At 53.3% G+C, this 23,824-nt stretch overlaps 1 protein-coding gene across 2 annotated transcripts in view; it reads left to right on the forward strand.

The window, feature by feature from the left end:
• LOC116942119 (alpha-mannosidase 2x-like) overlaps positions 1–23,824 on the forward strand; it is a 26,304-nt gene extending 2,480 nt beyond the window's left edge. The window contains exons 2-21 of one of the 2 annotated variants that reach the window (XM_032953710.2): positions 3,168–3,503; positions 3,728–3,872; positions 4,622–4,793; positions 5,145–5,446; positions 7,272–7,458; positions 8,102–8,279; positions 8,571–8,767; positions 10,069–10,269; positions 10,547–10,655; positions 11,960–12,027; positions 13,717–13,882; positions 16,177–16,416; positions 16,558–16,680; positions 16,912–17,026; positions 17,228–17,361; positions 17,834–17,975; positions 18,306–18,439; positions 19,129–19,308; positions 19,508–19,618; positions 20,675–23,824. In XM_032953710.2, coding sequence (XP_032809601.2) covers positions 3,168–3,503; positions 3,728–3,872; positions 4,622–4,793; positions 5,145–5,446; positions 7,272–7,458; positions 8,102–8,279; positions 8,571–8,767; positions 10,069–10,269; positions 10,547–10,655; positions 11,960–12,027; positions 13,717–13,882; positions 16,177–16,416; positions 16,558–16,680; positions 16,912–17,026; positions 17,228–17,361; positions 17,834–17,975; positions 18,306–18,439; positions 19,129–19,308; positions 19,508–19,618; positions 20,675–20,938 — 3,504 coding nt within the window. In that variant the 3' untranslated portion in view covers positions 20,939–23,824. The remainder of the gene's footprint in view (positions 1–3,167; positions 3,504–3,727; positions 3,873–4,621; positions 4,794–5,144; positions 5,447–7,271; positions 7,459–8,101; positions 8,280–8,570; positions 8,768–10,068; positions 10,270–10,546; positions 10,656–11,959; positions 12,028–13,716; positions 13,883–16,176; positions 16,417–16,557; positions 16,681–16,911; positions 17,027–17,227; positions 17,362–17,833; positions 17,976–18,305; positions 18,440–19,128; positions 19,309–19,507; positions 19,619–20,674) is intronic. The other variant, XM_032953711.2, reaches the window with a different exon arrangement.

Below are 23,824 nucleotides of genomic sequence, written 5' to 3' on the forward strand. Positions count from 1 at the left end.
CCGTTTCGCGAGCACATCACACCTGCTCTCTTGTCTTTGCACTGGTTACCAGTCAAGTATCGAGTGGTCTATAAGACGACTCTGCTGCTGATCTGCAAGGCTCTCAGTGGGTTAGCCCCACAATATTTGTGAACTGATTCGTGTTTACACTCCAACGAGGTCCCTGAGACCTTCAGATGGCCTTCTTCTAAGTACTCCGAGGTCAAGGCTCATTTACTGGGGTGAACAAACTTTTGTCATATTCTTGATTCTTTTGGTAAAGACACGTAGAAGGGAAATTATAAAATTATAAAAATAAAATCAGGTGATGATTGCTTGTTTTGCAATCGAAACGTCACGAGAATTTTATTGTTTTATTATTTATTATTTCCCTTCTACGTGACTTTACCGAAAGAACCAATAATATGAATCCCTGCAGTCACGAAAGCTTTAAATCGAAATTTAAACTTTTGTCATTGCAGCTCCAAGATTATGGGCACTTTGCCTTTGGAAATAATGCACTCAGAGTAGTCGGCCTTCACCCCCTAGTTCTGGCTGTGTACCCTGCAGGTCATGTTAATCTCCTGCTTACCATACACGGGGCGCATTGGGATCTATGGATGAAATGCGCCTTACAGATGTAGATTATTATTACGAGCGAGTTATGTCACGTGCCTCTGCAAGTGGAATTATCATCACCCGAGGTCTAGTGGCTGGAGTCCAGGATTACTTCCCACCCCCTCGCCCCAGCACTTCTTTCCCATCCCCATGGCCTCCCACTATGGGCTGGGACCCCCACTGTGGGATGCGCCCCTAGGTCTTGGCCGTGAGGTTGGGGTGAGTTGAGGAGGGCCCCTTCCCTCTCCCATGGAGTTGAGGTAATTGGAGTGGTTAAAACTGGTTTACTTTATCGAGCTACTTTTAACCCTACGAAAAAACAGTTAAAATTGGCTAGGCATTCAGCTTGTAACTTAGAAACGAGGGCGAGTGAACAACGGCAGTGATTTAGGCCGGTGTGCGGCTTGTACGTTTGCGTGAGTCATTTTATGCATTTGTTACTGGAACCAGTGACGGCAATCAGTCACTGGTTCCAGATCTTGGAAACCGGTAACTGATTCTGAAACTGGTTACGGATTTCCGGTCTTTGGTGAATACCCACTCGGGATGGGTAGCTTAAGGTTCAGTGAACGTCGCCTCACCTGAGGTCAGAGTTAACGCCTCACAGGTGCGCGTTTCACATACCTGGCTGTGTGTGTTTCTTTTTTTATTGTGTGAACATGTGTGCTTGTGAGGCAAACACGGAGAGAAGACAGTTGCTTGTGTAGCGATCGAAACGTCGTGATCTATTATTATTTTTCTACCTACGTGACTTTACCGAAAGAACCAAAGAGTATAGTGTGAGAGAGACCAACACGGAGAGGGAACACAAGGGAAACAGACAGAATGATGGAGATTAACACGGAGAGAAAGAACACAAGAGATACAAACAGAGAGAACAAGAGAGACACACGGAAAGAGAGAACAAGAGACACACACAGAGAGCGAGAGAGACGTGGATATAGGGAGGTAGTGCCACACGGGGCTCCGGTGCTCTGCGAGCGGCATGCTCTGGGTGGCGCCGGAGGCTGCAAGAATCTGGCAGAGATTTCACCGTTGAGGCGAATCAAAAACCGTGTTCGACTCCGTTGACATTCGTTCACCCGTTCACCCTTGTGTAAACGATCAACACCCCTCGTGCAGGGCCTCTTGCCCCCTGTGCCCATGCCCTCGGTACTGCTGTGTGTTTACCAGTTTCTAATCCCTGGTTTGAAGTCACTGGGGTAGTCATCTGTGTCTTCACTTCTCCATCTCTCCGGATTTACTCGGCTCTGACCCGTGCACTTAAGTCACCAGTAAACTATCCGTGCCTATTCCTCCATCTCTCTGGGTTTGCCAATCACTGAACCAGACGGCCTTTAAGAGTTACATCCTGGGGTGGTGACACGACCTAATAGCATCTCTTTTGCCACTTTTTGCAGAGGTCCATGGTTCGAATCTGGTGGGTAGTCCCAGTTAATATCGCTGGTGTAATCGTCTATCATCAATAACACGTGGCTCAGTGGTCAAGTGGGCTGCTTGCAATCACTCCCTCTCTCTGGCCTTTTAATCTATGCGCTATGAAGAAGAGCCATTTCCCGAAACATCACCGACATGTATACCCCTAGTTTTAAAATTTGGATGGCAGGGTGGCGGCACTGTGATAGCACTCACCGCAAGAAGGACCTGGGTTCGATTCCTGAATTGGGCGCCTTTCTGTATGGAGTTTGTATGTTCTCCGGGTTCCTCCCATGCCAAAAAAAATGACAAATAATTTAACCGGTATTGGTCAAATATCCAATGCTAAAACATTATCTAAAATTGATTACATTGGAATCACACATGGCAGCAACATCATCCCCCTACTACTGCGATAATTTGGCAGGACCCTCCTGAAAAAAAAGTCTTAAGGCTTTCTTGGATCTGCACAGGTCAAACTTTTTGACCTGAGACCCAACCCAACCTGACCCGCGATGACTTGACCCACCTTGCTTTCATTAGAACTGCGACCCACCAGACACGACCTGCCTTCATTAGACCAACGACCCAATCTGACACACCTCCAGTAACTATAAATGGTCTCGGCTCCTAAATAGGAATTCTGTAAAACACGTAACCCACACGTGGTTCACGTTATGCGCCCTACTGATCGTGCACCGTGGCCATTGTTATGGAGCCACGAGTCCACACACAGTTTGTGTAATGAGAGGAAAGAGTGGAAATATTTCACATTGTGTGAATCGTAGTGCCTTCCCGTGTCTCGGGACAAACACGGAAATAGAGGAGTCGTGGCACTCAATAAAAAATAATGATGGTGGTAGTTCATGGCGGGCGACCTATGGTGAACATGACCCGACCCGCCCCCGACCCACAAGCCATAAAAACAACTCTGCTCCAACCCGAAACCAAGTGGCCCTGTGGGCACCCGACCCAATACGGCACTCCACAGTGAGGCATTCCTGGGTAATAAAGCGGAATTACAATAATAATTATAATAATCGTAATTGGATGGATTCGCTGGGTGTGTGTGGGGGGGTCTGTGGGCGGTATATGTGGGCTGCGCTGGCATCGGCTCCTGCGTCGTCCTAACGGTCCGTTACCCCGGCCGACAGGGCCCCTTGCTGGAGCTCCATCAGCGTCTGAAGCAGCTGGAGCAGCTGCTAGAAGACAACCACCAGATGATCGGCCACCTGCGTGACTCGGTGCAGGCGCTGGGCGGCTCGGGGCCCGGGCGGCTTAGCGGCGACGTCGATCTGGGAGGAGGCGGCGGCGGTGGCTCGAACCAGGGAACCGACAGTGGTGGCCTCTACCCGTGGCGGCTCACCAACGGCACGTGGGTGCTGCCCCAAATGGTGGCCTGGGCGGCGCAGGGTCCTGCAGGGCCGGCGGGTCCGGCAGAGGAGTGCCGGGAGCCGAGGGGGGACTCACCGGCAAAGGCCGACGTGAAGGTGAGAAGGCGGCGAGGGGACGTGTGGGCAGGACGCGTTGCAGCACAGGGTGAGTGTGTGGATGAGTCGGAGACTGTGAGGGTCGTCAGGGCACTGCACCATGAACTCTGCGACCTGAGTTTAATTACTGCTCACGACCAACAAGCAGGACTGCAGCCAGAACCTGCACTGCCAATAATTGCCCAAACTCTGTGGTCCTATACGTGTGTGTGCATTGCGCTCAGATGATGGACGTGTACGAGTTGCTGCCATTTGACAACCCTGACGGCGGTGCCTGGAAGCAGGGGTTTGACATCACTTATGAAGATGCGGCGTGGGAGTCCACTCCGCTGCAGATCTACGTGGTGCCGCACTCGCACAACGACCCAGGTGTGCGCACACACGCAGGTGTAACCGCACATGCGCAGGTGTAACCACACACACACGCACAGTAATAGTTACCAAATAAATTACAAAGATCCCCCATAGCCATTAAAAGACTGTTGGAGCAAGTGCTTTTAGCGAGCACCTATGAAGGTCGGTACGGCACACAAGGGGGTGTGTGGCCAGCACCACGCCTGGCTGCCTTGGTTTCCCCAGTGGTGATATTTACACTTCACACCAGGTACTAATTTGAGGCTGAGTCGACCTAGGGGAGGCCCAGGACCGGTTGAGATAATCGTCACCGGTGTTGGCTGCGAGCGGAATTTGAACTCAGGTCGCCGGGTTCATAGTGCAGCACGCTAATCGCTACACTACTGCATGTAACCATACACACAGGTGTCCCCAGAACAACACCAGCTGCCATTCCCGTGCGCATGTATGACCATGTAGGGAGCATTGGCGCAGTCGTTAGCATGCTGCGCTATAAACCCAGTGACCCAAGTTCGAAACCCACTGGGCCAATAACAGTGACAAACAATATTTTAACTGGACCTGGTGCTCTCCTAGGTCGGCTTAGTCTCAAATGAGTACCTGGTGTGGTGTGTAAACATCAGTACTGGGGAGAAAAAAGTGGCCAAGTGGGGTGCTGGTCATCCACCCCCCTCGTGTGCCGTGCTGACCTTCATAGGTGCTTGTTAACAGCACTTTCCTTGACAGTCTGTTGAGGCCACACGGGGGGCTCTTTGTCTTTGCAGGCTGGATCAAGACGTTTGAGGGGTATTTTGTGGAGCAGACGAAGCGGATCCTGGACAATGCAATGGTGAAGTTGGCGGAGGACTCGCGCCGCCGCTTCATCTGGGCTGAGGTCTCCTATCTCGCCAAGTGGTGGGAGGGCGCAGATGCCGCACAACGCGCTACCGCCAAGCGGTGAGGCCGCCGCACTCACTGCATTCACCGCGTTTACCGGGTCACTACACTGACGGGGAGCACTGCACTTACCTCTCCGTACTCGCACGGAACATAGCACACACGGGGAACACCGCAGTCACCACACTTGTGGGCTAATACATTCCGCAATAATAACAAGGACGGCTCCTGCGATGATACTGTTGGTGATATTGATGACAACGCAGTAATAACCAGAGCATCCTGCCGGATTTGAACTGCTAACCTCCGCATCAAGCAGCGAACGCGCTGCCGCTGGGCCGCATCACCGCTCCCTCATCCTCCTCATTTCCTCCCCGTGCCCCCCGTGGCCCCCTATTTGCGTGAGCCCAGGCTGATCGACGGCGGGCAGCTGGAGATCGTGACCGGTGGCTGGGTCATGCCCGATGAGGCCAACGTCCACGTGTGGGCCATGCTGGACCAGATGCTGGAGGGCCACCAGTGGCTGGAGAGGCACTTGGGCGTGCGCCCACGCTCGGGCTGGGCCATCGACCCGTTCGGGCACAGCCCTACCAACGCGTACCTTCTCCGCGCTGCCGGCATCCAGAACATGCTCATCCAGAGGACTCACTACTCCGTCAAGAAGCACCTGGCTCACGAGCGTAGCCTCGAGTTCCACTGGCGCCAGAGCTGGGGTGAGTGGCAGCCAGACGCTGGTGTTAATCTTCACCACTCCTACACTTGTTTACCCAGGAGAAGCCTTGCAGAGTCCTGGGAATATTTTTCAGAAGCGTCTTGTCGAGTTTTTACAGTCAGGAGTGATGATTGCCGCTGCTACCGTGTGCTCCCAATTGAGTAATTTTTTGCGGCGTCATTATTAACAATGTGAAAATTTGGACCATGGCGCTGTCACGCAACGGCCTACTCTTGCGAATGGTGTCACGAGTTCTTTAATAGTCACAGTATTATTTTGCTAATTACGCACCACAGTATTAACCAGGGTGGCTGCTGACTTCGAACTGTGAAGTCTACAACAAGGAGCAAACCCGCTACCGCTGGTCCACATCACCTCACACGTGGCCTTTATTGCAGTTCCGTTGAGGAAGCAAGGGTTGGTGGATCACACACAGACGTGTGAAACTCCCTCCTGCCCATGAGAGTCAAGGTCGCCAACTCCTTGCTATGGCCAGGATACGATGCCAGTACAACAAGTGGGATAATTATATCTGTACGGGAAATTAGTGTTACCCCCTCACACGGGTAGGTTTTCCCTGGGGACCCCGGCTTCATACCACGTGTATGAAGACTATAAATGGAGTTGACCAAATATCCCAATGTAGGGCCACAGAGCCTGGGCAATTACTGGTAACACCAATTTTGGCTGCCTTCCCAATTTCTGTTGTTTTCCATGCCTCTGAATCGTTCGATCTTTTAGAGTGAACGAAAACTGTGCGTATTACAAATGTTGTGTAATTTAGAGCGTCTGGGCTGGGGCATCAGTGGGCTAGAGTGACCAGGCATGAATTCCCCTGTATATTAAAATGAACTCTGAATCGTTATGTGCACACGTAAAGTCTCGGTTACAACAGCTGAAAGGTGATTTCCTTTTCATTCAAACTTTATGCAAAACTATCCGTAGGCAAAATGGGTAAACAAATGGGAAGGGTGGCGCAGGGTGGTACAACCATTATAGACGAGGCGGCGTGTGGAAGGGAGGCGGAGGGAGCGAATCAGACAAATGAAAGACGGGAGACAAACCACATGCACACAGGGAGCACAAGACACCTCCTGCCGCACGCTTGTCCCTCAAAGCATTTGGTTCGCAGTGGTAACGAGCCGAGGCGGCATCGCACAAGAATGACGTCTCGGAGAGCCGCGCTCATGCCGTACTGGCGGCGATGTCGCCAACCCCAGTCCTTTTAGCGCTGGTTTTATATCGCCAAGTTTCGGGCAGCAACGCTGCGATCGCTTCTGTCCAGGTTCAGTCCGCCATAGCAACACAACTCGACACTACAGTTTCATTCGTATTGAAAAGAGCAAACTGTTGATAAACTGTGGATCTGTTTCAACATTTGGTGTCTCATCAGTAGTCAGGTTTGCTTGAATCAATGCTGCCAGGTGTTCATTGGTACAGTCCCTCTGTAAGAGTTTTGTTTACGTTGAACCAAAGCTGCACAAGTGATATACTCCCAGAAGGAAGGCCGTGTGGCTGATGGCATGTGTACAAAATACTTTTATGTAGATGGACAGATGTCTGAAGGTGAACGTGTAATGTCTACCGAGTTATTTTGTTACCGATCTTCACAACTGCGCAAGATAACGTATTACCCCAGACTTTGAATCCGTCTGCCCTGTTACAATTGCACGTTAAATTCTTGGCTTTAATCGTGAAGATCGGATACCTTAGGTGGGGGAGAGGGCTGGGCAAGGGAACACCAGGGGTGAGCGGTCACGCTGCCCATCATCGGCGGAACCTGAGCGGGCGTCTGTCTGCATATCCGCTTGTGCGCTGTGCCACAGACTCGGGGGCCGACACAGACATTCTGTGTCACATGATGCCATTCTACAGCTACGACGTCCCGCACACATGCGGGCCTGACCCCCGCGTCTGCTGCCAGTTTGACTTCAAGCGCCTCCCGGGCGGCCGCGTCAACTGCCCCTGGCGCGTCCCACCCCGCGCCATCACTGATGACAACGTGGAGGAGAGGTTGGCACGCATTCCACCCTACCCACCGCGTGTCTCACCCCACACACTCCACCCTACCCACCGCGTGTCCCACCCCACACGCTCCACCCTACCCACCGCGTGTCCCACCCCATGCGCTCGACCCTACCCACCGCGTGTCCCTCCCCACGCACTCCACCTTACCCAAGTTTTTGCAGGAGGGGCGACGATTGCTAGTGCATGTGTAATGCCAATTGATTCATGTGCAGTGTTATTTTTTAAATCGGATCAAGTTGAGCCATGATGCTGGCACGCAGATGTCATTCGCAAGGGTAGACCGTCTCAGAATCTTTAACGTCCGCTGTGAGTGCAGCAGATGGCGTGTTGTATTTAACAGTTAATACACAACGCAGTATTAATCAGAGCGGTCACTTGGTTTGAACTGTGAACCTCTGCAAGGTCGTGGCTGTGCCTTCATCATCCGTGTGTCTCCATGCGGCGTTTCCTATTTCTCCCGTGCGCGTATTCTATTGTCCCCTTGTGTCCCCTCCTTGTGTCCCCCCTCCGCGTGTCCCCCCTCCGCATGTCCCCCCGTGTGTCCCCAAGCCTCGCATCTCTGTCTCCGTGTGTCCCCATGTGTCCCCTCGTCTCTGTCTCCATGTGTCCCTCTGTCCCTGTGCTGCAGGGCCCGGTTGCTGCTCGATCAGTACCGCAAGAAGTCGCGCCTTTTCCGCTCGCCCGTGCTGCTCGTTCCCCTGGGCGATGACTTCCGCTACGACACGGCACAGGAGTGGGACCAGCAGTTCCACAACTACCAGCGCCTCTTCGACTACATCAACGCTCACCCCGAGCTACACGCGCGAGTGCGTCACCTGCCCATCCGCTCGCGCACTCACCACGCCGTCGCCCGTGCACACACACACACACTCACCCAGTTGAGGTTGCTCATTCGCGCATTATTCTGCTGACTCGCTCATCATTTGATTCACTCCCTCATTCACTCATCCACTCTCTTGTTAGTCATCCATCCCCTCGCTCATTCGCTCATCCATCAATTCACTCGCTCACTACCTTATTCGCTTATCCTCTCAGTCGCTTCTCATCCACTCATTCACCTATCCCCTTCCCCCCTATATATCTGTATGCCACCGCAGGCTCAGTTTGGGACGCTCTCCGAGTATTTTGATGCAATGCGGGCTGCGCTGCTGGGCCCTCCGGCCGCCCCGGCGCTGCCAGTGCTGAGTGGCGACTTCTTCTCGTACGCCGACCGCGACGACCACTACTGGACCGGCTTCTACACTACGCGGCCGTTCTACAAGCACCTGGACCGGCTCGTGGAGGCCCGGCTCCGGTAGCTCCCCACCCCCCCGCTTCCCCCGCCACAGCTTAAGCCCCTCGAGCCACGGTTCTGAGCGGGCGCAGCCATTTACGTTCACAAATGGGGAACGAACGAGGACCCCCTCGTTGGTTGTTTTTGTTTAGCCATGCTTGCAGAACACAGCCTCAAAGACCCAAAAGGTCAAGTGGCCAGCAACAAACAGCACTGTCAGAGTTAAGAGTAAATACATAACTTAATTTAAGCAAGGCTAATGCAAGAGCTGGGGTTAAGAGAGACTATGGGAGGGAATTCCACAGTGGAGCAGTGCGAGGGAAGAAGCAGAGAGGTAAGGTTACCGGCAGTGTGGTGTGCAAGTGAGTGAGTTTGTTGGTGAGTGAGTGAGGGAGTGAATGGGTGGGTGAGTGGGTGAGTGGGTAAGCAAGTATGAGTGGGGCAGTGGTTGAGTCGGTGAGTCGGTGAGCGGGTGGAGGAGTGAGTGTGTTGTTGTAACCTGCACAGTATGGATGAGACACGTCGTCTGGTGAGTGAGTTGTTGTTTTGACTTTCAATCTAGAAGCCCAAGTCCTCAACATTGGTGGAGGAATTACCAAGTGAAGTTTACCTGAACAGTAACTATGGTCGTAGAACCTCTGATTATCACGGTTGGCTACGTGCGGTGCCAAAGAAGTTAAAAATACCTCCAATATAAGAGTAATAAGGTGGTGACTGCCGGAGAGCAGGTGACTGGAGTGAATAGGTGAATGCTGAATCATCAGTCACCCTGACTTTGACTTCTATCCACTGCAGCAGTGAGGTAGGAACTGGGTGCTTCAGCCCAGATGTGACAGCAGCAATGGCAAGATTCCAACTTGCGCAAAATTTTGTGTCGTTTGTGTAGCAGTAGTGGTTATTGTTCAGAGGTAAAGACAGATTTGACTTATTCGATCCCTCCTGTCTCCGGAGTCTGGTGAATATGGTGTAATGCCATCTGTTCATCATTTCAGCGATCACTGCCCATAGCGATACTCCGACACAGAAGGCACGGACAATACGACAGGTGAATTGTGTCACGAGCGTGCTGCGCTACGAACCCTGCAACTTGAGTTCAGTTCCCAGTCACGGCCAACATCAGCGATGAATATCTGAGCTATACCTGTGACTCCCCTCGGTCGACGCTGCCTTAAACTAGTACCTCCTGTGGTGCATCAACATCAGCACCTAAGAGGCAAAAAGGTCGGTCGTGGTGCCACGCGGCCTCCTCGTGCTCGCTAACAGCACTTGCCCCGACGGTTTTGTTGAGGCTCCACCGGGGACCTTTGTCTTTGTGCGTGCAGGGCGGCGGAGATCGCCTACTCGCTGGCGCTGTCGTACGCGCGCGGGGGCCCCGAGGGGGGCCCCGCGGTGGCGCCCCCCCCATGGGCCCACGACGGAATGCGGCGTCTGGTCGGGGCTCGACGGAACCTGGGCCTCTTTCAGCACCACGACGCGATCACCGGCACCTCCAAGGACCCCGTCGTCCTCGACTATGGAAATCGGTGGGGCCGGGCGGGTGGGCAGATGTGGCTGAATAGGTGGGCAGATGGGCAGGATGGGTGGATGGGTGGTTGGGTGGTTGAGATCAGACAAGTGTGGCCGGAAGCCAGTGTGGGTACGGCACGACGGGCAGGATGGGGTGTGGTGGAGATGGCCGGGTGCAGTGGGTTGAGACCGGGAGGGTTGGTGAGGCCAGACGGGCGGGTGAGCGCGGGTGAGGGTTTTGAGGCTGACCTCGCACTGCGCTTCTCACCAACGGAGCCGTTCCTCCTCCCACAGGCTGCACCAGGCCCTGAACGACCTCAACGGTGTCATCTCGGATGCCGCCGTGTTCCTGCTCACAGAGGGGGCCGAAGGGGCCAGCGGAGCCTCCGTTCCTCTTGTTCTGGTGATGCAGGCACACAAAGACTAAGACGCACACAACAACAACAACGACTACCGTCATTCACTCATAAGTGGCGGTGACTTCACCATGGCGTGAAGTGTGAGGCTAGGTGCATGATGAGGCCATCCCGTGAAGTGTGTAAGGCTCTCGCTGCTGGCAGGAGGTTATGCGATAGACACGAAACTAAACTAAACGTTTTATTTTACCTGGTAAGGCCACCGAGCTATATAGCTATTTTCAGATTGCACCTGGTTACAAATGATAGCTCAACAAAGTGGATTATCATGGAGAAATTAATATCAGCCAAATATGCTAAACGCATTTCGATTCGAAATGTGGAGGGAAAAACCAGAGGACCTGGAGAAAAATCCACGCGACCACAGGGAGAGACCGAGACATGCAAACTCCAAATATACAGGTGTCAGGGTCAGAATCGAACCCACAACCTCCTCCATACAAGGCGAGGTAATTAACATCTCGCCACTGCGACCTAGATTTTACTGGTTGACAGAGATGAATGGCAGACACACACACGCGCACGAACGCACATGCGATTGATCGTCCAGCACTCACCAATTCACTCCTTTCATTCGCTTACCGGCGGTCAGTGGCCTCCTTATCACTCTTCTATCGCTACTAACATCGTTGTAATTTTTGTTCCCGTGAACTTCACTCATTGATTCCTCCACCCGTGTTGAAGACACTGACTGTTTCATCTTATCCACACTCTGCAGATCTCAACAGGACACTCACCTACACTCACCTTCTCACCAACTCTCGCACTAACCCACTTGCCCACACTCTCACTCACTCACTAAACTTGCTCAGTCACACACCTGCTCTCTCATCCGCTTTCTCACTCGCCCACTCGTGCACTTACTCGCTCACTCAACTCACTCGCCTATGAGCACAGATTCCCGTTCGCACACGCGAACATCTGTTCACCCCCTCCCTCGGCCCCCGCGAGCATCTGTGCCTGGCTCCTGCCTGGGGGGAGAGAGGGGGTGCATGTGTGAGTGTCCTGATATGGAGAGCGTTAGCGCAGTGGTTAGCGCACTGCACTGTGAACCCGGCTACATGAGTTAGATTCCCACTTATGGCCAACATCATTTCTGGGCCTCCCCTTGGTCGACCTGGTATAGTGTGTAAATAACTCATCACTGGGGAGACAAATGCGGCCGGGCGTGGTGCTGGTCACATTACCCCCTCATGTGCCATGTTGGCGTTCATAGGTGCTTGCAAACGCCACTTGCCCTGTCTGTTAAAGGGTTTTCAGGAGATCTTTGTGTGTGTGTGTGCGTTCGCAGGATGAATTCAGGCCTAATCAGGATTCCCTGCCGGGCAAGGTGCTCATAGCCCTCTCCTCCACACCCAGGTGATGGTTCCCACCTCTCCGTGCGTGCATGCGTCTGTCCGAGCGTGAGCGAGTGAGTGAGTAAAGGGGTGAGTAAATGAGTCAGTGAGTGAATGAATGAGTGGCTGGGTGAGTGTGCTGCTGTGTGGTGGTTGAACACATTATGAATGAGACGAAACAGTCAGTCTGGTAGACCTCAACGTGGTATTGATTGGTGGTGCTGGTATTTATTTGGGAGGCTGATAATTGACTCGTTAATTCTGCCGATAAGACGCCGTCTTGTCTGTGCCATGCTGAGGATGGCGACGCGGCTTGGCAGCAGCGCGTTCGTCGCTTATCACGGAGGGTCACGGTTCGATTACGGCAGCTGCCCTGTTTATTACTGCGGGTGTAATGTTCATCGTAATCCTACGCGCCATCCACTTCAAAGTGGACAGAAAAGATGCACTGACGTCATTCACAAGCGTAGCCCATTGTGTGCCGGCGTCGGGATCCAAAGTTGGAAAATTCTAAAATTGACACCGCAGTTTACTCAATTGGGACCACACAACAGCAGCAGCAGCAATCATCACCCCCTACTGGCAGACTATTGCCTGTTTGCAGGCCAGGTGTTGAGTCACCTTGTGCCCACAGATACAGCTGCCACTTGGGATACCATTTGAGAAGTCTTGAGATGATGAGATGCCCCGGTGTACAGGCGGGCAGCTCGATCAAAAACACAATTTGTGACCATTCTGCTTTGAGGACCAGCACCTGGTTGGCCATGGCTATAACAGCACTTCACCAGACAGAGTTATTGTCCACCTTTACGCAGACTATTTCATCTCACCGACCCACTCACCACAATGCAGGTTACGTCACTTCTCTGTCTGTTTCTTCCCTCGCACTGCTCCACTGTGGAATTCCCTCCTCCCATCATCGTCTCTCTCTCTCTACCAAGCTCTCATCGTCATAACCTCGCTCGATAAAAAAAACCGTGTTGCAGTCTTATCTGTTACAACTTCAATAGTAGTACTGTTTGCTGCTGGCCTCTCAACGTTTGGGCCTTGGGGCCCCTGTTCTCAGCAACTGTATAAAAGTCCACACGACAATCCGTACTTCAGCAAAAATGGCTTTCCTGGGTAAATAGACCAAGGAACAATAATCTACAAAGTCTCCCACATGCAGTGCAAGCGGATAGAGAATGTTTGTGTTGGACGATGTCATGTTTGATGTGGTGTGAGGTGGGGGTCGTGGGACACTGGGGTCATTGTCAGTCAACCAAGCGGGTGGTGTGCATGCGTGCACGAGTGTACGCGTAAGCAGATGTGTTTATGTGTCCATGCATGCATGCCTGAATGTATGTGTGTGCTCATCTGTGTGGGGAGGGTAGTGCAGTGGTTCGCGCACTGCGCTACAAACCCGGCAACTTCGATTATGAATATCTCAACCAGTCCCAGTCTTCCCCAAGGTCGACTTAGCCTTAAATGCGTATCTTGTGCGGTCTGTAAACATCAACATCGGCGAGACGGAGACGGCCGGGCGTAGTGTTGGCCGCACCACTCCCTCATGTGCCATGACTACCTTCATTGGTGCTCACTAACGGCACTTGCCCCAGCAGTTTGTCATAGGGCTGTGGTTGTCCTTGTAACAAAGCTGCTTAGCTCAATGGGGATCACCAGCTGAGTCTCTTTGCGGCTTCACGGAGGGATGTGTGTGTGTGTGCGGCAGGCCGGTGGTGGTGTACAACACGCTGGCACAGGAGCGTGTGTGTGTGGTGTGCGTCCACGTGAGCACCCAGCGCGCACGCGTGCGTCACCTGGACGGCCGCGCCGTGCTCGCGCAGATCGGCCCGGTGTGGACGGCGGCCGCTGACATGGTGCCCGACACGTACCAGGTGACCCGCACAACAACAACAACCGCCGCCGCCGCCATTCACCACTAAGTGGTAGATAAGTCACCATGGTTTTCTCCCTCGTGGCCATGTTTACACCACGCACGCACACACGCACACGCTGACACTGGTACAAACACACCGCTTGCACACACAGATGGGCACAACAATCGTAAACTTCTTCTTTGGTTCTTTCGGTAAAGTCACGTAGAATGAGAATAAAATAATAAATTGATAAAATAAAATAACACTAAAATTCTCACGATGTTTCGGCCACAACACTAGCGGCCTTCATCAGGTGAAGGGACGAGACTGTCTGGAGGACAGCGCTGGAGCTAACAAAGCCACGCTCAGATCGCGACCTTTAAGCTGTGTGAGAAGAAACAAAGCGCCTTGACAAAGGAATTAGCATAGAATTTAGCATTGAAATAGCTGAGTGATTAGCTTGTGACTGGCCACAGAAATAGCTATGTTAAAGTCAGAGCATACACATTCACAGAGGCACCTAGTACAAATCAAACAGGAGAATTTAGCATTGAAATAACTAGGAGAATTTAGCTTTGAAATAACTGAGTGATTAGCTTGTGACTGGTCACAGAAATGGCTATGTTGAAGTCAAAGCCTACACATCTGAGCTATTCACAGTAACTGGGTATACACTACACTATATAATGAATACTATATAGTGAACCAATATAAAAAAACAAATATAAAAAATTACCTCAATGTTATCAATAAACTCTATATTCTCCAATCAGCTAAGCTACCAACAATAAGTCGTTATATATCACAATGCTATATGGCGAAAAAATGGGTGGATTCTTACCCTAAACTTCAGCACCACGGATAGCTACGGGCCCCGTTCAGACGGACGAGTTCATCCATGGTCGGAACGGAGGAGGGGTAGAGAGACAGCTGCGAGGCACTGTTATACTCCATGTTGTAAACCATACCATTAACCGTGGTGTGAGAGGTATTAAGAGTCAATGCCAGCGAAAGAGCTGCGGTCTGAAGGTCATCGTAAAATACAATTAATCAAGAACAGAAATGGTTTAAAACATCTTTCCAATGGTTACTAAGCCAGAATCCATCTTCTCGGTGGAAATTGACTCTGTGCTTGTATATGTGAATGGCCTCATGAACGAATCTCTCATGGTAGCCGGTTGGTTTGCAAAGAACCTCCGTCTTGGAGAAGTCAATGTCATGTGAGCCCATTGAATTATAACAGTGATCGGCCACGGCAGAGGAGTTCGTTCTACCGTGTTTCAAGTCTGCTTTATGTTCCCGGATGCGGTCCGAGATATGTCATTTGGTTTCTCCAATGTAGCTACTACCACAGAGGCACCTTAGTTTGTAAATGCCCGGGTACTGTATGTCTGGAACAGCATCTTTTACAGATGGAACCAGATCACGGATTGTATGTACTGTGTTGAATCGGACCTGGATCTTGTGTTTATTCAGGATTTTGGAGATATTTTTAGTGACCCCTGCAATGTAGGGTAAGGTGATGGTTTTGAGTGGCTCCACAAGAGGATCCTTCTTCATGGCTGGAGTGATGGCTTTGCGGATTGTGTAGTCGGAGTAACCATTAGCCCTGAGAGCCTGGTGTACGTGCTTGAGTTCACTGGTAACGTGTTCCTGGTCGGAAATGCATTGGGCTCTATGGTATAGAGTCTTGATGAGGGAGTTCTTCTGGGATGGATGGTGGTGGGAATCCGGTTTCAAGTAAGCATCTGTATGGGTAGCTTTCCTGTAGACAGTGGCTCATTGAACCATCATGTCTCCTTTTAATTAAGACATTCAAAAAGGGTAGTTTGCCATCTTTTTTCGACCTCCATGGTAAATCTGATGGCTGGGTGTATGGAATTGATGTGGTCGCGGAATTGGTCTAGAGCAGGCTGGCCATGTGGCCAGATGACAAAGGTGTCATCCAAGTACCTCTTCCATAAGGTCGGGCATAGAGTGGCAGTCTGGATGGCGTCAGTTTCAAATTTTTCCATGAATACGTTTGTGTTGTGGCCGAAATGTCGTGAGAATTTTATTGTGTTATTTTATTTTATCAATTTATTATTTTATTCTCATTCTACGTGACTTTACCGAAAGAACCAAAGAAGATGAATCCTTGCAGTCACGAAAGCTTTAAATCGAAATCGTAAACTTAATTCTCACAGACACTCGCATATGCAGACACCACCCACTCCACAGCGCATACTCAACGACAACTTCTCACGCACAGCCTCTCGTGCGCACGCGCCCGACCACCAACCATGCCCCCCTTCGCCCTCTCACAACCCCAGCTCTCGTTCCTCGCCCGGCTGCCGCCCCTGGCCCTGGTGACTTTTGAACTGTGGGAGGCGTCGGACCCACGCGTGACGGTGCTGGCCAACACCACGCTGTTCGGGGTGACCCCCGGGCATGGCCCACAGAGGGGTGGCCTGCTCGGCGTGGACGTGAGGGCGGCCCCACCGCCCAGCGGCCTCAGCATCCACAACACGCACGCCACGCTTCGCTTCGGCGGCCCCAAGGGCTTCCTGCAGGTGAGCGCCTCCGTTGACCTCAACGGGGGCCATCACCCTGGCCACAGCGTGGGCCATAACGCCAGTCACAACATGTGCGTCTGTGTGTGTCTGGCACCTCTCGGTCGTGAATGCCGGTGGCGGTCGTTTTGGTTTGCGCAGGGTGTGCGGCTGTGTGGGGCCACGCAAGAGCAGGCAGTGCAGGTGGACCTAGCCTGGTACGGCACGCGCGGAGCGCGCGACAAGAGCGGCGCGTACCTCTTCCTGCCCGACGGGGACGCCAAGGTGCCTCCCCAAAAACACACGGCAACTGCCACCACTACCATCGTCACAAACGCTAATGCCACTGCTACCACCACCACCACCACCACCACTACTTTTACCATAGCTTTCAACCACTGCCACCACTATTAGAACCACCACCACAAAGACCACCATTAACACCACTACCACTAAACACCACCACCATCAAGACTACCATCAAACACCACCATATCTCCACTTCCGCTCCCCCAGCCGTATGAGACCGAGGTGGAGCCCGTGGTGCGGCTCGCCGAGGGGCCGCTCTTCTCCGAGGTGACGTCGTACCTCCCGCACGTCACGCACACCGTGCGGCTCTACAACCTCCCCGGTGAGCGCTGTGCGGCTCGGAGTCTAGGGGGGTGGGGCTTGGGAGGGGGCGGGGGGGAAGGGGTGGGGTTGGGGGGTGAGCGCTCGGTGCTGTCAGAAACTAAGACGATTAAAATAACAAAACCAACTCCGGTTTAACGGTGGTTTGCAACACGGACGGAAGTATTACCGTAGTCGTAACAGTGGTCGTGTGGTGTGGTAGGGGTGGAGGGGCTCTCGCTGGAGGTCACCAACGTGGTGGACATTCACTCCGAGATCAACCACGAGCTGGTCATGGTGCTCACAACCGACCTGCAGAACCAGGACATCTTCTACACGGACCTCAACGGGTTTCAGGTGTCACACACACACACACACGCGCACACACACACATGCACGCACACGCACACACACGCGCACACACACACGCACACACACACGCGCACTCACGCACATAGGCATGCACACACGCTCACACACACATATACATGCACATACACACTCACACAACAATGTTCGCTATTCGCTACAAAGTGCCACCGACGTTACCACAGTGCTTGTGCCAGGCTGAGTGCACTTTGAGGCCATACGAAGTGTGGAGGTCATAGGATAGTCCCAAGTGCCATGCAGTGACTGACTGAGATGACCGGCAGATGCACTACCTGTACACCCCACTGCGCGACCTTGCTGCGTTTTAGCCGCCCGGCGCTCCACTGGTTGTTGTCATCGTCGCCGCTCTGCCCGCCGCTGTTGTTGGGAGACGACTGCTATCCTCAGCCACACACGCGCACCGTCACTCACCAGCACCCCCCTCTCGGTGACACCCCAGATGCAGCGGCGCCGCTTCTGGCAAAAGCTGCCGCTGCAGGCGAACGTGTATCAGATGACGAGTGCCGCCGTGCTGCAGGACCCCGAGCGGCGCCTCTCGCTCCTGTCAGCACAGGCCCTTGGCGTGGCCGGCATGCGACCAGGTACGTGCTGATGCTGCAATGACAAGAGGAGCGCTGGGAATTTCATGATCAAAATAATAATAATATATGTAGAGAGAGATAGATATATAGCGATATATCTAACGTCATTCATGTAAACTGCAGGGAAAAGCACTGAAGTAGAAATGGTAAAGCGCCACAGTTTTTCCCACAAAGGTCTTGGCGATCGTTCATGGCCACCGCGAATTGTTACGGTCAATAACCACCACAGGATTCACCAGGGTGGCCTGCCGGCTGCAGGCTACGGACCTCCACAACAGCGAGCAGCAAACGCACTTCTGCTGGGGCGCCGTGTGTCTGCCCCCCACGTAGGGGAGCTGCAGGTGTTCCTGGATCGCCGCCTTATGCAAGACGACAACCGGGGCCTGGGCCAGGGCATCAAGGACAACAAGCCGACACTCTCACGCTTCCGCCTGCTGCCCGAGCGGCGCTCGCGGCATGACTCGGTACCGGGGGCGGTGCCTGGGACATGTGCATGCGTGCGTGCGTGCATGCGTGCATGCGTGCATGCGTGCGTGTGTCATGATGTGGGGAGCAGTGGTGCAGTGTTTAGTGCATTACGCTACGAGCCCGTGACCCGAGTTTGATTCGTGCTTACAGCCAATATCGGTTTCGAATATCTGAACCAGCACTGGGCCTCCCTTAGGTCGACTCAGCCTAAAATCAATACCTGGTGCGGTATGTAAACAGTGACATTGAGGAGACAAAGGCGACCGGGGCATGCCATTGGCCACACCAGACCCTCAATTATCCATGCCGGCCTTCATAGGCACTCAACTCACCTCACTTGCCCAAACAGTCTTTTAAGGACATACGGAAGATTTAGACTTTGTAGACACCCATGTGTTTCTGTGCAGGTGTGTATTCATCTCTATGTGGTCGTCTCCGTGTGTGCGTCTCTGTGTGTGCCTGTATGTTGTGGGGAGCGGTAGTGTAGGGGTTAGCACGCTGCGCTATGAACCTGGAAACCCGGGTTCGATTCCCACTCACGGTCAACACCAGTGACAATTATCTGGACTCCCCTATGTCGACTCAGCCTCAAATGAGTACCTGGTGCGGTGTGTAAACATCGCCACCCGTGTACCCATTCGGTGCATGCGTGCATCTCTGCGTGCTGACTGCTCGGCGCCTGCAGGGCGGTTCCCTATCCCTGCTGGGTCACGTGACATCGGACGTCCTCAACCACCCTGCACTACTGCTGCTGGGAGAGCCGACGCCGCAGGGTTCAGCCGCTCCGCTCGCCCAGCTGACGCCGCTCACCACCCCCCTGCCCTGCGACCTCTACCTCCTCAACCTGCGCACCCTGCAGGCCACGGTGCGTGAACACACAGCGGAACCAGCAGCCGCCACTCACCACCGAGTGGTGGCGACATCACAAAGGCGACCGGGCATGCTGCTGGCCACCCACCCCCACGTGTACTATCCCGGCCTGCATAGGTGCTCACTAACAGCACTTGCCTCAAAAGTCTGCTAAGGCTATACAGGGGATCTTTGTCTTTGCTTCGTGTGTCCAGGAGGGAGGGGGACCCTCTGAAGACATAGCCCTGATTCTGCATCGCCGGGGTTACGACTGCTGGCTGGAGCCAACCCACTACCTGCTCAACTGCAACAGGACAGGGGGAAAGGTGTGTGTCTGTATGCCGCGTAGTGTGTGCGTGTATTATGTGTGGATGCATGGGTATGTCTGAATGCATGCTGCGTGTGGTACATGTGAATGTATATGGTTGTATGTCACGTGTCTGCATGTTGTCTATGTGGTGCGTACGCTTGTATCCATGTGTGTTCAAGCGTTTGCGTGATCTGGGTCGTGTCTGTATTTGTGTGAGCTGTCTATGCTGTGTGTATGCTCTTAAGATTTGCTCTAGATGCCCGTTGTAGACTTATCACTGTGAGCTTTACCCCGAAGCCAATCCAGCTTCGCTGAAGTTACACAAAGATCTACTCTGGGCGGTCTTCTTGTGCAAAATTCTGACAGTCAGATCAGCTCGGTGTTTCAACAACATCCTCCATCAGTTATAAATCTCAAGATGCGTTCAGTGAACCTCTGATTGCCCGATGACCGTTCCTGAATTGCGAACTCAGACTGGTTCCAGGGCCATCTCTTGTGCAGCATCCACACTCAAAATGTCCTCATGGCCTATCTTAATATTCCACATCCACATTCTCTAGCCACGTGTGAGTTTGGGCCATGATGCAGGATGGCCTCTGCCACTATTGCTATGGATGCTACAGCTGAGCTCAGTTATACCTAAGGCTGTATACACGGTTTATCAATATGCGCCATCTGTGGCAGGAGCTTTTGAAGCCATTGTTGATTTGTACCTCAGCTCTGTTTGTCGTTTATCCTGTTTGCAGTGAGTTCTGGCATGGGTTTCATGTAAATAATTAGTTTGTTTTGCTCTGCCGAGTTTGCTCGTTCCCTACACCGTGCGATGTTTTGTGACTGCCACTACTTCTGACGGTCTTGGGCTGCGGTCGTCCTGGTAACAGAGCTGCTTCGCTGAGTGGGGCCTCGCCAGCTGAAATAATCAAGCCCGAGTCTGACTATGCAAGTGTGTAGGTGTGTATCTGAGCGTGCTTGCGTTCGCTTGGCGTGTTCGCTCGCGCACGCACGCGCGCACTCGCATCCACCTGCATGACCCTCCAGCTCATTCCCTTCCTCTCCCCCGTCTCCGCCTCAGCTCAACCTCTCCTCAGTCTTCCGTGACCTGACCTTCATCAAAGCGGTGCCCGCCTCCCTCACGCTGCTCTACCCCGCGCCGGTGCCGGGCGTCGGCGTCGAGGACCCGGCAGCGGCAGAGGAGCGCGGCGTCGAGCCCGTACACGAGCTGGCGCTGCGGCCCATGGAGCTGGCGACGGCGAGGGTGGCGCTCGCCAGGGCTCACCCCGCGGCACGGGGCCCGCGGGCCGGGGCAGTGCGGCCGGTGGATCCCGGCACGCTGTGAGCGCCGGCGTGATGCCTGCGGGTCGCTGTGGTGCGGTGTGAGGCCGGGAGGACAAAGGGACCGAGGGGCAGCGCAAACACGCGCGTTTTACATTTTTCTAACTGGATCGTCTGAGCGGGAGGTGTCAACACCCGCATCGGATCACACACGACTACCGGACCGCATCGGATCGGATCACACACGACTACCGGACCGCATCGGATCGGATTACACGCTCGACAAAATCATATGGAAACAAATTGCACCGGAGTGACCTGTTGGAGCGCATGCTTCTTCGTGGACTCTCGCAGCTCACCAGAACTCACCTAGGCTCACCTGGGCTCACCTCACTGTGACCCACGCTCATCCTGGTGCTCGATGGCCGTGGAATTGTCCTCACTCCTGTGACCTAATGGGAACAGGCTTGGACTCCGCACATGTGTGCACGCATGTGTGTGCGTGTGTGCAGCGATAGTTTGTGTTTACCCGCCAGCACTCACAGAAGGCAGTGCATTTATACACCGCACACTCGCATGCCTCGCATACCACTCCAATTAACACAGTCCATATATGCACCCCACACTCATGCACATACATGACACACATACACCAGACACTATATACACACACACACATCACACATACAAATACACCACACACTATATACACAATAACACTGGAGTGACTAGACACACCACACACACATCCGTGTGCACGCTCAGTTCCTCTCCACTACATAGCTGCCATGGACTCATGGCTCCAGGTGGACGAAGCTTTCAGCTGAGCGCAGTCTCAGGGACTGGAGCCTCCTTCACTCTGCGGACTCCAGCGCCCTAATATCAGGGGACTGAGACTCCCTCTAGCAGATGGGAAAATTGTGGACTGGATTCCCGAGTGTGAATCGGACTGAAATGGAGGAGTGAGGAGTGTGGATGAGACTAGGTTGTGGAGTGGAGGAGTGTGGATTGGACTGGACTCGATGTGCACTGTGAGTGTGCCCTAAGAGAGGGGTCCTCACCTTCAATACTGTGACACCGCACCATCTAGCAAGTGCGGTGCATCTGCTGAGTGCGGTGTTTCGAGCGAGTGCGGAGCCCCTGAGTGGTGCTCTCGAGCGAGTGCGGTGCTCTCTAGCGAGTGCAGTACCCCTGATGAGTGCGGTGCTCCTGTTGAGTGCAGTGCGCTACGCTAAGGCATTTCAGGTGCAACTCTGCTCAGGAAATTGAATCTTGTCTCCGGCTCTCGGCTGCGGGGAAGTTCTCGTGTTCCCAACTTCACTTGATTAACTTTGACCTCGCGTGACCCCTCCATCTTCCGGGGGGGCAGGGGGGGGTGACCGTTTGCCTCGAGCCGAGTGCTCCAGTGTAATTTTGTATTGAGAGATGGATACGGGTGGGTGTAGGTCGATTTGCTTTAGGCACAAGGACTGCAGTGAGAAGCCCGAAGGAGGAGGTTGGTGAGGAGGTGGGGAGGGTAGCCTTGGCCCCCACACCTCATCGTCAGACTACGTGGAGCTGACGAGGGATTCCGTCCTGCGCTGTGTGATTAATTCTGATCTTGGGGTTTTACCCTGTGGGTTGTGATTTCGTGGGGGGGGGAATGGAGGGGGGTGCAATTGGTTTGTCTTGGGCAATTCATGACCGGTTGTCGCCGATCTCCGTTCAGACAATGCTGCTGCTGCTGCTGCCCGAGCAGTGGTGCACAAGCCTAGTCAACCCAACACGTTACCTGTCAATAACAACACCGCGGGTGCATGTGTGGCTTTCATGGAACGCATTCAGCAGGTAACGTTTTGAGCAATGAAGGGCCATTTCCCAAAACGTCGCCTATTGTATATATTTGACCTTTAAAGCCACCGTGTTATTGACACACAACGCGTTGAGTTTTTCATTCGAATGCAGGCTGCATTGGTATGCGCACACATGCTGCACGCGCCGGATAGTTGGTAAGCTTGTTCTACGTGGCGTTAGAGTGCGGACTGGCATCAGGATGTGTTTAGCAATCATTAGGCGCGCGCAGTGTGTAACTGCTTGGGTTGTATTAAGATAATATCCCGTTGCGTGCACATCTGTCAGTGTACACGCACACAGTGGGGAGTGGTGGCGCAGCGGTTAGCGAACTGCGCTACTAAAACTGGCCAGATTAGCGAGTTCAATTCCTGCTCACAGCCAACATCAGTGGTGAGTGGTTTCTGAACTGGTCCTGGGCCTCCCCTAGTTCGACCCGGACTTAAAGAAGTACCCGACGTGGCGTGTAAACGTAAGCACTCGAGCTGTTCACTCCACGCCACTTGCTTCCAGTTTGTAGGCTACACCGTGGACCTTTGTCTTTATGCACATGTACCACGTGACGTGGGGTAAGCTCAATTAAAGGTCCCGCTCTCCGTCACCAGGGGACGAGTTTAGCAATAATCAGGTGCGTGCAGCGTGTAACGTCATTTGGATGGGGATTAGAAGACGCAGGGTGGGTGGTAAGGCCTGGAGTGTGGAACCTGTCCCCTCATCACAGGGGCCGGCGTGCACTGGGTGTTTTTTGGGCGCGTATGTGGAGAGCAGTGGCGCAGCGGTTAGCGCTGCACAGCGCTACAAACCCAGAGGCCCGAGTTCGACTCCTGCTCTCGGCCAACTGCGACGAATATCTGAACCGGTTCTGGGCCTTGCCTAGGATTGACTCGGCCTTAAATGAGTCCTGTACCTGGTTGGGATGTGTAAACATCAGCACAGGGGAGACAAAGGCGGTCGGACGTCGTTCAGGCCACACCACCCCCTCGTGTGCCGTTCCGGCCTTCATATGTGCTCGCTAACAGCACTTGCCTCAACAGCCTGTGTGGGCTAGACGGGATACTTTTGTGTGGGATTTTTTTGGATGAATTTAAAGGTATTTAATAAATGAACGTCAATCACGTAA

Source organism: Petromyzon marinus, chromosome 13 (assembly GCF_048934315.1).
Source record: "Petromyzon marinus isolate PM22_M1 ecotype Great Lakes invasive population chromosome 13, UKy_Petmar_22M1.pri1.0, whole genome shotgun sequence".
NCBI classification, from domain to species: Eukaryota; Metazoa; Chordata; class Hyperoartia; order Petromyzontiformes; family Petromyzontidae; genus Petromyzon; species Petromyzon marinus.